We start from the raw sequence: 16,825 nt of genomic DNA on the forward strand, positions 1-16,825 counted from the left end.
ATATTGGTGTGAAATGATCATATTACATTTTATTTACAAAAAGTTGTCACAAAATGGCAAACTAATATTATCATTATCATAATCGATGATTGATTGTGGTAAAAAAATGATTGAAATCAAACTATTTCAATTTCGATGAAATCAAAAAAGCGGGTTATATAAATCCTACGATACGATGGAAAAATATAGAAAATTTTTGTGAAATTGTCACCATCTTATACTTTGGAATAAGTTCAAGATCAAAATGCCGGAAAAAATTGACGAACAATTCATCGTTAAAACAACACGTGAACCAATTAAAATTTCTAATTTGACTTTGAGTGAATTGTTACATCAAAAAATAACGAGTCAAGATCCAAATCGAATAGCTGTAGTAAGTGAATTTTTTTTCTCTGTTTTTTTCAGATTTAAAATAAACAACATTCATTTCAGATTGATTCACAAGATGGTACAAAATTAACTTATAGCCAAATAAATCGGAAAATTCAACAATATGCCAATGGATTTTTGAAATCAGGAATCACCAACCAAGATGTGATTCTTTTTTTCGCTGACAATTGTATCGATTATCTCGTTTCACAATTGGCAATGATTTATTTGGGCGTAATGATTTCACCGGTCACACCGGCCAATGGAGCCTATGAATTAGCCAATCAGATACTTGATACAAATGGTTCCATTTTGATTCTGGATCGTCATCATGTCGAAACCGTTTTGATGCCGGCTCTTGATAATGAAAAATATGCATCTGCTATTAAACAGTTGAAAAAAATTATCGTAATGGATTTGAATGATGATGCAGAATTGATTCAAAAATTACAACAGCATTCAAAAGCTCCTAAACAAATATTATCGTTGAAACAAATTCCAAAAAATCAAAGCGATTCTTTAGAACGTATTCCTTATTTTGAAACCGATCAAAATGACCAATTATTTATTGTTTTTACATCGGGTACAACTGGACAACCAAAAGGAGTGATTCACACCCATAAAACAGCTGTGGCACTAATTGAGATATATAAACCAATTATTTGTCCAGTAGTTTATTCATTCTGGTATCCAATGGGACATGTTTCCGGTACACTAATTGGTTTTTATAACCTTTACTATGGAATGACATTGGTGCTTGAACCGGATTCGGAACTTGAAGGATTACTATCTTCAGTGGAAAAATACCAAATTACACAATTGGTTATTTCACCAAGTCATACAACCGATTTGGCACGTGAAAATTTCAATCAACGTTACAATCTTCAATCATTACGTATGATATCATTCGGTGGTTCGAAAGTTCCACAAGAACATATCGATGAAATAAAGAAAAAATACAATGTAATGATGTTCAATATGTATGGTTCAAGTGAAATGTTGGCACCAACTTGCGTATTTATGGACGATACCGATCCACCTGGAACAGTTGGTCGTCCATGCAGTAATACTGAAGTGAAAATAATCGATTTGAATACTGGTCAGAATTTACCACCAAACTCACCTGGTGAAATCTGTTCCCGAGGACCACATAGATTTGTAGGTTATTGGCGAAATGAAGAAGCTACCGCCAAAGCAATCGATTCTCAAGGATGGTATCATAGTGGTGATTTAGGATATTTGGATGAGCAAGGTAATCTGTTCATCATGGATCGAATCAAAGAAATGATCAAATTTAGACATTGGAGTATATCACCGTTTGAAATTGAAGAATTTTTAGCCGGACATCATGCAGTCAGTGCTGTATGTGTTGTCGGTGTTAAACATCAAATCGATGGACAGTTGTTAAGAGCATATGTTGAAATTCGTCCAGGCCATCATGTTACTGAACAAGAATTGATCAAATTCACAGAAGGTAAGTGTTGTGTGTGTGTATCGTAACAACAATAATTAACAATTATGGCATATACAGAAAATATTGGCTTTCAAAAACGACTACGAGCTGGCGTAAAATTTGTCAAACATTTGGGACGAACATCGATCGGCAAAGTGGATCGTAAAAGTTGCCGTAAATGGGTTGAAAATGAACTATTAACCGAACCGGTTGAATAAGCGCATAAATAACCCTTTCATAGACAATGAATGTTTAAAAAATAAAGTTTTTTTTCTCAAAAAAAAAAAATTCAAATTCATTGGTTAGTTGTCAGAGGGTTTTGTTGTGATTTTTCAATTAATTGACAATTGACTTCTTCGGATGATGGTGCTGATGAACTACTATCATTTTGTTGATGAAGTGAAGATGAATCAGTTTGTGAATTGATCTTGGAACTGGGCGCATCCTCCAATTCGTGGCTCATCATACACGAAGAATCTGGTGTAACTAAACCAGGTGAAAAAGTTAATAGTTCGGGTGATCGTATCTTTGGATTATTATCGTTCAAGTTTTTCGATAAAGAAGAAGATTGTGGTGCCTGTTTTTTGCTCAAAATCGATGTGATTTTCTTATTATTTGCATCAACTTTTTTACTACCGTTTGTAATCATTAATGATTTCTTCATTGGCGACGGTATTGCTGTTAACCTATTACTAGAGGCCGCCGAATTGCGTAATTGTTTATTCCTTGTTTTTGTAATTGATGCTAATGTCTTATTATCCGATGATTTGACTTTGTTCATCATCAAAGACTTGGTTTTTCTCCTAGATAATGGTGATTGCATTATTGATTTGGAAACAACTGTTGATGCCACAGTTTTTGGTTTGATCGGAGTGTTCGTCGTCGTTGTCGTTTTGATATGATTAATCATTTTTGATTTCAACGAGCTGCCATCATTTTCATTTATATCGTTGATTTTTTTCAATGTTGAATGATTTTCAATTACTTTACTTTTATCATCTTTATCGATTGAAATCGACACCATCATTTTATTAGCCGACGATGTATTATCCGGATCATTCAGGTTTTTCGGTAACGTCATCAACTCTTTTTCCATCGTTGATTCAATTGGTTTTTCAATCGTTGAATTGATTACAGGCTTTTTTTCATCCATTTTGATTTCAGGAGATAGTCGTGGTGTTGGTAGTACTGAGTCTCGTGATTTTTGAATCGAATCATTTTCAATTATCTTTGATTTTATTGACGATTTCGTTTTTGGTTCATCATTTATTATTTCCGAAGAGGCCACAGCTAATTCTTTAGTCTTTTCATTGGGAATTTCATTTTCAATTTTAATCAAATTCTGTTGCTCTTTTTCGATTTGTGGCTCAACAACACCACTGCTACTACCACCAACACCTTCCTCACTAGATGGCAATTTTAATTCTGAATTTTTTTTCAATAATTCTTTGGTTGGATCAATGGTTAGAATTTTTTCTACCACAGGACTTTTTTCGTCGGCAATTTTATCTTGTTCGCACTTTGCTACAGTCGAATCTGAAATAGCAAGAGATTTGACATTCGCCTCACCAATACTATCGTTGACAACAAGAGATTTACTAGACTGCTGGATGGCTTCTTTTTCCTTCATCTGTGGTGATTTGTGTTCAGGACTTTTTTCAATCATCACTCGTTTATCCAAAATTGATTGCAATTTACTTTTGATGATTTGTTTTGTTAAAGATTTTTTTTGATGTTTCGTTTTTGCCGATGATGATTTACTACTTGTTGCTGCTGTTGGTGATTTTTTCATTAAATTTAACCAACTAGAATTGATCATCTTGATAAATCCATGCGGTGTTCGGCTACGTGGTGTTGAAATTATTGATTGTTCAGATTTTTGTCCTTGTTTGGTGGTCTGCTGATGTTTCTGTTTCTGTTGCTGTTGAAGTTGTACAACCGAATTCGCTATATGATTACTCATACAGCAAGTCTGCAATTTATTCTCTTTACATGCTTTACGCATTAATCGTTGATGTTTTGAACAAATAAATAATTTAAATACATTTTTACTGACCAAATCGGCAATCCGTCGTATTTGTGATCGAGATAATCGTGTATCAATACGTTCTGATTTTAATCTTGATGATGATGATCTAGACGATGATCTAGATGATGTTGATGATCGTGATCGATGTCTACTATGGCGATCACGTTCTTGAAGATTGTTGTTTGAACTTGTTGTTGATGATCGTTTTTGTTTCTTGCCTGCCATTGAAGATTTAGATCTGGTCAACATAGTAAAACAATATAACAGTAAAAAACACAGTAAAACAAAGCGAAAATTTAAATTCCAATTTATAGTCCAAATAGCAAAGTGGAATAAATCAATTAATCAAATTAAATAAATTTTTTTTATTATTATTAAATTGATCAATAATTTGATTGCGAAAATAAGAAACGAAAAAATTAATAGTGGCAAAAAAAATGTGGAATGAAAAATAAATCAAAATCAAAGAGATGTGATGGTGGATGAGCAAAATATTTTCCGTGCATTATGTGCATAAAGGTATATATCAATTTTTGTGTGTTTGATTTACATTGGATACAGTGAATGACTTGTATACATGAGAATTTTGTGTACAAAAAAAGGTGTTGGTAATATAAATTAATCGATAAATGTTTGAAATAAATACAATGAGTGGTGGTGGTCGATTGTTTTTCACATCAATTGGTATAATGATGATGGTAAGTTTCGCTAAGGTGTGCGGAGGCTTAGTAAATTCCTAAATGAAAATATCACAAATAAAAATTGGTTTTTTTTTGTGTATCTGAATGCGTTATTCGTTTGTTTGTTCAGTAGTAGTCGTCGTCATAGGAATTAAAGTTGAAGTTGTTGTAGGTTGTTGTTGTTGTTGTGGTATCGAGATTGTGATCGTATTGGTATTTGTAGATGATGACGGTTCACAAACAGTAGTCGACGATGATGTTGTCGTCGTTGTTGTTGTTGAAGCATTTGGATTTGAATTGAAAAACCATTCGGTCAATTTTCGAAGCTGTTGCGATGCTGTTTGTGATTCTAAATGTAATCGTTGATTTTCTTCACGTAATTTTGATATCGTATCATTGAGTACATCTTTTTCCAATGATAATTTCCGAACTGTTAATAAAAAAAAATAAATTGTTAGAAGTTTTAAATTTAAATTTTCACAAAAATGTGTGTGTGTGTACCTTCTTCGGTAAGATGTTGTGCAGCGACAACTTGATGACGAACCTGACCTGAGGTTGATGTATTACTACTACTATTTGTATCACAATTAGTAGTAATCGATGATGAATCTGTATTGTTGTTGTTGGCAATTGTTGATGCGCAAATCTGTTGTTGTTGTTGTTGCTGATGATGATTATTGGTAATATATGATGATTGATGATCCACCAATGATGAATGCATCGAAGGCCATACAATATCACCAATTGTATCGCCACCAGCTGAATGAATCGAACCAGTTAATAAAGATTGATAAAGATTATTACAATCATATGATTGACTCATCATTGGTTTATTCGTTGGTGTTACAACATTGATTATTTCATCATTGTTGACACATTCAACTTGTTGCTGCTGCTGCTGCTGATGAAGTAGATTATTGGCCGTTGAAGAGTTTGAAGCTGATAAGCCATTCGAGCTATCCACTCGAACAGGTTGAGCTGTGAGTAGATAACAATCATTGTTTTCAGCTGTTGCTGATGTTGTTGTCAGATTACTGGAACTAGCTGAATTTTTCAAATCTGTTGTCGATTCTTTTCCATATGGTCCTGTTCGTATCATCTTTGACTGTTGTTGTTGACCAGAAATGACTGGCACAGTTATATGGCTAGAATTAACATGAATGGTTGTCTGTGCATTTGATCCATTCGACGATGTTCGACTTTGTGATGAATATTGTGAAGCAGTTGAATATCTAGAATTTGATCCGGTACCAATTGGTGCATAATTGGAACAAGAATATGCTGATTCGGTATCATGCTGTAGCTTTGGTTCTTGCGAATAACGATAATGCTGTTGTTGTTCATGGCAGTTGTTGTTATGAATGGGAGTGTTCGAAGTTGTAAGACTACTATATTGACTTGCACCAATTGTTTGTGGTCGACGAGCGTTTATTTCAGGACAATGATGGCCATCATTAGCTGACTGATGCTGTCCAATTCCCACTATAAGTGGAGTCACATCACTTTTAGCTGAAGGCGAATTCATTGGTGAACTACCATTCGTATTATAATCATCCATTGTAATCAATCGAATTAGATTATCTGCAAACGTCAAAAGAAAAAAGACAATTTATTGCAAAAAAAATTTCGTATTAAACCATCATCACATACCTTTCAATGTAGACGGTTGAGTCGTAATTGCTGTTTGTGAATGTCCAGAACGATTAGCTAACAATGTTCGATATGGCTGCTGCTGCTGTGGATGTTGAAAAAGTGAAGTTGAAGTCGTAAGCGGTGATGATGTTAAATTTTGACCAGATGATGCAATTTTAATTGGCGATTGTTGATGTTGCTGTTGTTGTTGTTGGTGATGGTGGTGATGATGATACAATTGATTTAAACTTGTTGCAGATTTTGCCGAATATAACTGCTGTTGGTGAATAGAAAAACTATTACTGTAAGATGGAGATTGTTGATTACTATGGCTTATTGTTGTTGTTGCCGTTGTATTTGGTGAATAATAACTTGAATTTGATGATGATGATGATGATGACGCTGATGACACCAAATTAAAAACATTTGTTGACACTTGTTGTTGTTGTTGTTGAATACTGTCAATTTGTTGTTGTGGTGTTATTGTTGAATTATTATTGCTATGAGTAATATGAATCGTTTTCACCCCTGAATTTTGTGTAGATAACGTTGTAGATGTAGATGATTGTGGTGGTGGTGGTGGTGGTAAAAACATGGATGAAGAAACAATCATCGATGATGATAAAGATTTCAATGGTGTATTTGTCAAACTTTTTGTAACATTTTCATAGTCGCTTGGTGGAGTTTGTTGAGACTTTTGTCTGTGTTGAAGTTGTAAAGCTTTCGGCCATGGACAATTACATCGTGGCTGTAGACGAGCAAAATCATAAGGAGTAAATGTAAGACACATGATCAGTGATGAATTGACCAGTTCTTGTAATTCATCCATAGCCATAGCAGCAAAACTAATTTTATCAATTTCAATGACTTTACAACCGGGAACTAGATGATAAATTGAAAGTGTTTGATCGAAAATCTCCTCAATAATACCGGTGGGCATTTTCATTTGAAATCCAAATTCACCACCACAAATTCCAAGTGGTTCAATAGTATTCGGTAATGAATGTGGAGGCGATGATTTACGATGTTCTGGTGTATTGGAAGCTGATTTTGAAGAATTTGAAGATCGTGTTGTTGTCGATGATTTACGTTTGATAACAATGGCTCTCAATTCAGATTTACGAGTTATCAACTCGAGAACACGAATTAGCATCAAAAATGGATCATTATTTCGTTGATTAGCTAATTGTTGATTTTGTTGTTTGGATGATAATTTTCCATTCACCAAATTGTAAGGCACAGATTCACTGGGATTTTGTTTCATCAAAGCTGGATTTATTGGCCTTTGCATTAGCTGAATGCATTCTCCTTGATGATAATACAATCGAAGTTCACGACTGGAATCATTGAGCATTGAGCAATGATTGGCTGATGAAGTTTCAGAATCAACTGATTTGGATTTCTTATCACCAAACAGTTTATTTATCGAACTACCACCACTGGACGCCGAAGCTGATGACGATGGTTGACGAATTGTTGATATGACACAATTTGTGGATGATGTAGCAAAAACACCACGTGAATCGGTCCATCCAATTATTGAGGTAACAGGCGCAGCCCAAATAACTTCCATCGTTGCAACCTCTATGACCAGAATTGCTTCATTCGATAGTAACAGTTGAACTTCTACATCACGATTAGCATAGTAATCATGAACATATAATCTTGATGGTACTGATGAACCTGCACATCGTTCGGAGAAAAGAATTGCACCATTCAACGTAGGTGGATCTCTAATACCATTGAGAATATGACCAGCATACGGTAATTGATTGAATGAATTCGAATCCAAAAGTTCGGATTTACTTCGATGTTTTGACGATGAATGATCATTGCCTGACGAAGATGAATTATTTGTTGCACTTAATGTCCATAATTTTTTAAATGAATTTAATGAATTAGAACTAAGGCTTGAATCAACATGAGCAACCGTTTGTGTTAACGAATGTTTCTGACACATTTCCGTCAGATATTCATGTCTAGTTCGTTTGGCCATTTCGGCAAATTTATTAACGGAATGACAACTGTGGATGAATGACAGAAAAAATTGCATTATCAACAAATCTTATTATCAAAAACATTTTTTCTATTCACTTACGCATTCTCGGCATTGATGATTTTAGTAAGAATAAATTCTCTCAACTCTTGACGTGTATAATATGGTTTGACAGGTGGTCCAAACAATGGAACCAACTTATGGCGAGCCACTGCTATTCGGAAATATTTTCCATTCTGGAATGGTTGAACAATAATAAAAACTTGTTGAAATTTCGATCTAATCAAAGCAGGTGTAAAAGGTGAACCAGTAAAATTTTCATGTAAAAACACAATGGTAACAATGTCATTTCCAATGTGACGTTTTCGTGGAAGTCTATATTTAGAAATGAGAAAAAAATTCCGTGATAATTTGTTTTTGTGGCAATCTCAATCAAGACTTACTGTTGTCTATTTGTACTGTTGAAAGGAAGTTCAGTACAAACATGAAACATAATCTCAGTATGGCCAAATTTTGAGGTCCAAGAATATTCACCCGTAGTATCGTTTTGTACATCAAGACCAGCTTTATATCCTTTGAATTCTTTTAAACGAATACGACTAGCTATAAGGCCAAGAAAATCATAAAATGAGCTTCTCGACGATGTAGAATAGTCGAGTATGTTGTTGTAAAATTCTTCTTCACTATGTTGATTACCATATGCATACAGAACACCAATTTTATATTCCGTATTCTGTGACATTTCATCCAGTTTGAGCAATTGTGATATAACAGTAGGCGAACCGAGTCGGAAATTGGCAACATTAACACTTTTGGGCACAACCAATGATAATACATCACGTACACTATTTATATTGAAATGATCAGAATTTGATCGTCGTGAACTACTGCTACTGTTGCTAGTATCTAATGAACCGCTGCCTGGCGCACCTGTAGGTAAACAGATTGATGGAAGTGTAGCGATCGTACCACGTAATGGTATCAAGCTCGTTGTACGAACAATCACCCTCCAACGGACAGTAAGATTCGAAGAATTCGAATTTGATGATGAAGACGAATTCGATGATGACGACGATGAGGTTGCCGAATTGTTTGATGTTTTAATACGTTCTTTACGAAGCGAAACAATGATTGGACCAAATTTATCATTGATTTGTAACCAATTTTGATGTTCAAAATCACGAAAATGTGTCCTATAATAACTGGTGCCATAATCCATTTCAAGTAGATTACAGGTTTCAGCTGCCGCACTGAATGGACATCGTGAATGTGAACCTGGATGATGATGATGATGAAGAGATGATTGAAATGTAGATTGTGAACTAGCACTACCGCTACCGCCAACCACTAGATTTGTCATGCCCGGATACGTTGAAGACAACGAAGCCGATGATAGTGATCCAAAACCATCATCAAGATCTTGAAAATCTAGATCACTCAATTTTTTCGATCCAGAATGAGTATGATTCAATGGTAATGTACCACCGCCACTAACAACACTGGTGTTGTTAGCTCCACCATAAAGATCTGACATAACCGAATGTTGTGCGTATGCAGCAAATGGTGATGCATCACTAAATATGTTGATTCTTTTCGAATAAGATGGTGGATGAAATTGTTTCGGTACATCAATCGTAGAAGATAAATTCCTATTCGATAATGATGATGATGATTCGGTGGACATATTGGTATTTCGTAATAAAAATGTTGAGGTTGGATCGAACGACAATTCTTCATGTTGTTGTTGTTGTAACATTGACGATGGAATCTCCTCTTTGAAACCGTTATTCCAAGTCAATTCAATAGAATATTGTGGTTCACATCCAATTCTAATGATAATGAAATGATGATAAATTTTAAAAAATAAAACACAAACATTTGGATAATGTAAAAAAACTTACTCGTTAAGAAAATTGGGACTAGGCGCAAGTAATTCATTACCAATATCGGTCTGATTAAATGGAACTGGAAATGCATGATGATGATGAAATTGACTATAATGATGTTTGTTCTGATTCGAATTTATCGTAGTGGTAGGTTGATGTGATGATGATGACATGGAAGATGTACAGGATGAATATGAAGAAGTGGATGATAATGTTGATGATTCAAAAGTTGTGACTGGTTGATTTGAATTCGTTAGTGTCGTAGCATTAGTGGTGGTGGGTGTGGTTCCACGCGATAAATCCAACATTGATGAACATGTGCCATCAAGATTTGAGATAGAATTGTCTAGAAATAACCTATGTAGATTTATTGAAGATAATAGATCATAAAAAGTAAAATATTTTCGAAATAAAATCTCATTCGAAGGCATAGCTGGTTCGAGAACAATTGTTGATGATAATGATGATATTAGACTACCATCAGGATTTGCAGAATCCACCGATATTGATTTGATTGTTAATCTTGTTTCATTTCCGTTAACTATTTTATATTGTTGTTGTTGACGATGATCAATAATTTTGCCTGTCGATGATCCATATGTATGATGATGATCGATAGAATTTGATTCTGGATCATTCGAACCAGAGCCAAATATAGAATCTGCACGTATAGTAACAGTATTGAGCGATGAATTTGATGATATTGTTGATGATCCAGAACCACTGGCCACATTATTCGTAGTGGTAGTGGATTGATCAAGATTATTATTCTGTAATGATGAGGCATTATTGTTGTTGTTGTTCGATGATGATGATGATGATGATGACGAGAATCCAAACGAAGGTATTTTAGCCTTTGATGATGAGGTGAATAATTTAAAAAAACTACTTGCTGCTCCACCACCACCACCACCACTCGTTGTCGTTCCTCCGGTAGAACCAGAAGATGATGATGAATTTGATTTCAAAAGACCAGCATGTTGATTATGATGACGGCCACTAATACTGGAAACGGCAGCACCAATTTTATTATTATTGTTGTTGTTTGCAGCAGTTGTCGCAACAGTTGAAGAGGATTTCCTTTCAATCACTGAAACTTTTTGCGATTCTTTTAGGCACTATGTGTGTGTGAGAGAGAGAGAGAAAGACAAATAGAGGAAATTGATTAGTGAGACAATCATTTCAAAAGAATCATCAATGAAATAAAAATTAATGAGAAAAATTATTGAAGTAAAGCAATGTATTTTCTCTGTTTTGTCCTGTTTATGTTTTTATTTTATTTATTTGCATGTGTGTTCTAGATTTCCATTGTAATCAAACACATTACATTGAACACAGGGCAAACTTGATCAAATAAATAATGAAGACAGGATGTATTGCCCATTAATTGTTGTTGTTGTTGTTGGACATAATCATTATTATTATGAAAAAATATCGATCGATTAGTTTGGCCAATGATTTCATTTTCAAGTTTTTTTCTATTATGATGATGATGACTAGAATTTTGATTCATAAAATTATTCATTGATCCAGTTGTTGAAATAGTGGTTATAGAATTTGGTATATAATAATTTGATGGATAATAATATCGTTCACCATCATGATGATAATTATTATGTGAATGATATTGATGATGACGTATTAGTGATGATGATGATGATTTTTCACAATCATCATCAACAACAACATTGATGACAGGATATTGGTATCTGTAGCCACCACCACCAACAACAGCACCACTATCAAATAGATTAAGCCAACAATGGCAACAAAAATCTTCATAATTACAACAAGATTTTTTCGATGTTTTCAATTTACGATTCATTGTTGTTGTTGTTGTCGTCGTCATTATCGGTCTTGTTGATAATGATAATGATGATGGCGATGAAGTTGATGAAATTATCGATTGATTGATTGCCATTGATTGAGTAATTTCTTTGAATTTTTTTCAATTTAAAAAAAATGCCAACAAAACAAAAGAAAAATTGATCAAATCAACGGTGTGTGTGTGTGTGCGAATATTTGAATGTGAGAAATGAAATAGTTCGTCAAAGTTGAACGAAATCAAATTGATGACCGTATTTTTTTTCATTTGTTTCTCGATCATCGGTCGATTTTATTTTTATTTTTTCTTTAAAATCATTGGTTGAACACACACACACATATATAGAACAAAAGAAGAAGTTAAGAATTGATTTCAGGTGTCAATGACATAAATTATTATTATCGCGCGCACACACACACACACAGATGAATGAATTTAACAGGATTCAATCTTCCTACGCATTTTAATTCATTCAATTCTGATCGGTTGCTTGATTCAAATAATGGTTCTTTACAATTTTTGGGTTTATTTTAGTGAGAAAAATTTTTGATGATTTTCTTTCGTTCGATTCAATTCAAAAAAAAAAAAAAAATTTAAAGACCCGTTTGAAAGGGTGTGCAATGATCAGGCAAGCAAATAATTCAGAGTTCATGATCAAAAAAAGAAAAGAGAATGATCTGAAATTCAATCTCTGTTTGTCACATAATCAACGAAAAGAAATCTTTGAAAATTAAATCACATAAAAAAGTATAAATAAAAAAAAAGACACTCGAACAAACATAAAGAGTGTGTGTGTGTGTGGCTGTGTGTTTTTGGCATTTGAATCGATTCTAGAAAATGGTTATCCAATGCACAAATTCATGTTGCTGCCTGCCAGCCACACACATAGAGCATCATCATTTATGAACACAAATGTGAAATGAAAAAGAGTCACAAATAAAAAAAAAATTTTTGAGTTTTACTGTTCTCATCATCATATGTGTAGTTCAACATTAAAATAAAAAAAGTCAAGTGGCAAAATTCAGAAATCAAAAAAAAAAAAAAAATTGTATGTGTGTGATTGAAAGATTTATGCGCGTGTGTGTGTGTGTGTGTAATTGATAACTCTCTTTCTCTCATTCGCTCTGTATGTGTTTCTCTCGTACAAACAGTTTTTTTTTTGTCAAAACGAAAAAAAACGAACGAATAAAACACGATCACAAAAGAGATTTGAATCATCAATGGGGAAAAAACAAAAAACAAAAACCAAATCAAACACAAGAACAACGGCTAATGATTATGATGATGATAAAGAAAACGATGAAAATTAGACCACAGAAAGAAAATTTGGGAAAAAAAATTTCGTTTTGTTTTTTTTTTTCATTTCTTCACACCAACAACAAAATGATGGCCAAATTGAATGATTAAAATCAATACACACAAAGACACACAAACAACCACCAAGATTTCAATCAATTTGGTGTTTGAAATATAATAATGAAAATATTGTCTTTATATTTTTTTTTATGTGACAAACAACAAATGTTTTGTTTTTATAAATATTGTGTGTGGTAAAGAGATAGATAGAACACAACGGATGTTCAACATCCGAATTTTATTTTATTTTTTTTTGCGATAATAACTATATATGATTAGTGTCAGATGTTTTTTGTGTGTGGCAAAAATGAAAAACAAAAAAAAAAAAACAAAATCGACATTCAAAAGGATGATCATCATCGACAGCGACAGCAATAGAGAGAGATAATGAAACAGAAACGAGAAATAGAGAGAGAGAGATGTACCAAATAAACAAACAAACAAACAAAAAATTCACATAAAAAGAGTAAATAAAACAGAAAAAAAACCTTAATCTTTGATGATGATGATAAATCAAATCAAATCATTCATTCATTCATTCATGCAACAGGTTTCAATCTAAATTTTTCAATGATTTTTTTTTCTTGAAATTTAAATTTTTTCTCAATTTCCAATGATTAATCCTGTGTGTGTGTGTATATATTTGTGTGAAATGTTGAATATCAATCTACCATTTGTAGATTATTTTTTTTTTTAAATTTTTGTGTAACGATACAATCACCGTTTATTTAGGCTGAAAAAAACATGGACTAAATAACAACAACAACAACAACAATAAACTACGGGAGAGTCAATGAAAGAAAATATCATAAAACATAACTTCAGATGATGATTATGATGAACAATTGATGATTACAAACAACGGAAACATTTTCTTTTTTCATGGAAAAAATAACGGATCAAACCACCTTATCATTACCATTATTATAAAGATGAAAAAAAACGAGGATGATGAAAATGTTGCTAATATTATCATCATGATGATGATGATAGGATTGTTTCGTTTCGTTTGTTGTTTGTTGTTGTTGTTATTGTTATATAAATCGAAACAAAACAGAAAATCGATGAATGAAAGAATGAATGAAAAAAAAATGATGTCTTACCATCCACATGGTCATATTGATGATGATTATAGATATAGTTGAACATAACAACGATAAATTCAACAATAACAACAACAAAAAAAATCAGAATTTTAGTAGTAGCTCACGTGATTAGTCATTGTTGTTGTTATTTTAAAGAAAAAAATATGTTGTTCTGTAAATAGAATGATAATAATAATGATGATGATGATTATGGAAACAAACTGACAAACAAAAACAAATAGACAAATAACAATGAAACAAGATTCAAACTTGAGCAGAGAAATGAACGGACGGAAACGGGCAAGGTAATATCATCATCATCATCATCAACCAACAAAGAATTTCATCGTTTTTTTTGGTTTGTGTGTTTCGACCAAAAAAAACGATGAATGAATGAATTGAATTGAATGAAATGGCAGAAAATGATGAAAAAATGCAACCACATACACCATCACATTCGATGATGATGATGAGAATGAAAAAACCTGGCCGTTTTTTTTTTGTTGTGAAAGCAACACACAAACACAAACACAGATGAAGAGAAAAAAAAGGCCAGAGTGTACTAAATGTAAAAATAACGATCAGGTTGATAGCTATAGTTGCTGCTGCTAGGTAACCATCGACCAGAAATGGCTTGAAAAAAACGAACCATTTTGCTGAAGATTTTTTTTTCATTTTTATTTTACCATCATCATCATGTTGATGATGATGATAACTAACTACCACACAGCAATGCACACACACCAATGGATTCTACACACAAACATACACAAACACACACACGCACACACACCAGGTGAATATATGTGTCGACAACCACCACTACAATCAAAAAAAAAAAAAAAACAATTCAGGTTTGTTGTAGTGTTTATACCCTCTTTTCTAAAAGATTATGGTCCATATGTTGTTGTTGTGTAGTGATTTTTTTTTTTGCAACTATCATCATCATGATAATGGTGATGGGCATGAATACACACACACACATGCACACAACATCCGATTGACACATCCTGAACATATACTGTCATATTTTTGTAACGATGGTACTACAGAAAAAAACGTTGAAAACGAATAAAAAACATTCACACAACATACAAAACATTCGTTAGCTCATTCTCGCTGTTAAGCTCTTGACACGAATTATTTATTTGCTCGTTTGTACAAAATTCAGGTGTCTAAACAACAAAGGGGATAGGTCCATCTTCTTCTAATAATAATTTGCCAACCAATGCCTACATTTCTTATGGAGAAAAAAACCACGTGAAAATGGTGTTGCTTGTGGCCATTCATATGTGTAATTATTTCATTCTAACCGAAATTCAAAAAAAAAAATCAACTGTTGCTGTGAAAAACACAACTCAGTATCCAATATTAATCATCATTATCATGGAAAAAAACAACAAACATATTTCATTCATCAAAAAAAAAAAAAAAAAATGGAATTCGTTGCTGATAAAATAAGGACGGATGTATACAATGGCAAAATACTTGTTGTTGTTCATTAATTGATTAAGACTTCAGCAGCAAAGAAGAAAAAAAATTGAAATCAAAAATCAAAAAAAAAAGGAAATTTTTTACGATTGCCCAGAAAAAAAAATCATCAAATCCACAAAGTCCACATCCATATTGGACTTATTTATAAAGTAAAATGATTACATCACCAACATGAAATTTAGGCTCTAATCCAATGTTTCGGAAACAAAAATCTAATCATCAATGTGATTATCAAAAATTGATTATTTTTTTCTGGAAAAAAATTGTGTTTTTTTTTGGTGCCATGAACACACGTGAACCACTGGATAAAAATTACAATTAATTTTCTTCATCATTGTCCACTACCGTTACCGCTACACACACACGATTTAAACAGTAGCAGCAACAAGTGTAATTACTTCCGACAGTGTGGGAAATTAAAAGAAAAAAAAGGGATTTTTTTCCTACAGATGAAACATGAATATTTTAAAAATTTAAAACAACTAGGAAAACAAAACAAAAAAACAATCTGCAACATCTAAAATTGATGTCACTAACGAGATGAAGCAATTGCCGAAATAGAAAAAAAACCTACTAAATCTACCATTGTCACTCTATCTAAAATAGTGGAATGATGATGATGAGGAAATGATCATTATCATCATCATCATCATCATGAAAAATGAATACTTTTATGGAAGGACCAAACGAATGAATGCGAACAAACCAAACCAAACAGGTAATGAACAAAAAGAAAACTCTATAGTCATTCGCAATTGTCATCATCGTTGTCGATATTGCCATTAGAATCAACAAATAAATGACAAATGAAGGGATTTTTTTAACCCGAATTTCGAATAATTAAAATTTTTCAAGTCAATTTTTTTCAAAAAAAAACTTGAAAAACTTTTTTTCCATGAATCAAACACAACAACAAAATGAAATGAGCTGAAATTGCTCGAAGTGGGAGACCACACCATTTTGGAACATTGGAAAAAAAATAATTGAAAAAATTTACTTTGAAAACAGAAAGATTCAATT

At 32.9% G+C, this 16,825-nt stretch overlaps 3 protein-coding genes across 5 annotated transcripts in view; 1 reads left to right on the plus strand and 2 right to left on the minus strand.

The window, feature by feature from the left end:
• The first annotated feature begins 141 nt into the window (after positions 1 to 141).
• LOC124495495 (uncharacterized) lies at positions 142 to 2,110 on the plus strand. The gene is made up of 3 exons (XM_047058885.2): positions 142 to 373; positions 433 to 1,843; positions 1,901 to 2,110. The coding sequence occupies exons 1-3, from the start codon at positions 245 to 247 to the stop codon at positions 2,038 to 2,040; spliced, it is 1,680 nt and encodes a 559-aa protein (XP_046914841.1). The 5' UTR covers positions 142 to 244; the 3' UTR covers positions 2,041 to 2,110.
• LOC124495494 (uncharacterized) lies at positions 2,075 to 4,147 on the minus strand. The gene has a single exon (XM_047058884.2). It carries the CDS (start codon positions 4,098 to 4,100, stop codon positions 2,118 to 2,120), a length of 1,983 nt encoding a protein of 660 aa, XP_046914840.2. The 5' UTR covers positions 4,101 to 4,147; the 3' UTR covers positions 2,075 to 2,117.
• A 49-nt stretch (positions 4,148 to 4,196) lies between these two features.
• LOC124495929 (uncharacterized) overlaps positions 4,197 to 16,825 on the minus strand; it is a 32,307-nt gene continuing 19,678 nt past the window's right edge. For 2 of the 3 annotated variants that reach the window (XM_075733554.1, XM_075733555.1), the window contains exons 3-8: positions 10,061 to 11,163; positions 8,603 to 9,988; positions 8,262 to 8,534; positions 6,182 to 8,187; positions 5,033 to 6,112; positions 4,197 to 4,961 (exon numbers count right to left, since the gene is read on the minus strand). In XM_075733554.1, the coding sequence (XP_075589669.1) occupies positions 4,642 to 4,961; positions 5,033 to 6,112; positions 6,182 to 8,187; positions 8,262 to 8,534; positions 8,603 to 9,988; positions 10,061 to 11,163 (6,168 nt within the window). In that variant the 3' untranslated portion in view covers positions 4,197 to 4,641. The remainder of the gene's footprint in view (positions 4,962 to 5,032; positions 6,113 to 6,181; positions 8,188 to 8,261; positions 8,535 to 8,602; positions 9,989 to 10,060; positions 11,164 to 16,825) is intronic. The other variant, XM_075733556.1, reaches the window with a different exon arrangement.

This window comes from Dermatophagoides farinae, chromosome 8 (genome assembly GCF_024713945.1).
Source record: "Dermatophagoides farinae isolate YC_2012a chromosome 8, ASM2471394v1, whole genome shotgun sequence".
Lineage (NCBI taxonomy): Eukaryota > Metazoa > Arthropoda > Arachnida > Sarcoptiformes > Pyroglyphidae > Dermatophagoides > Dermatophagoides farinae.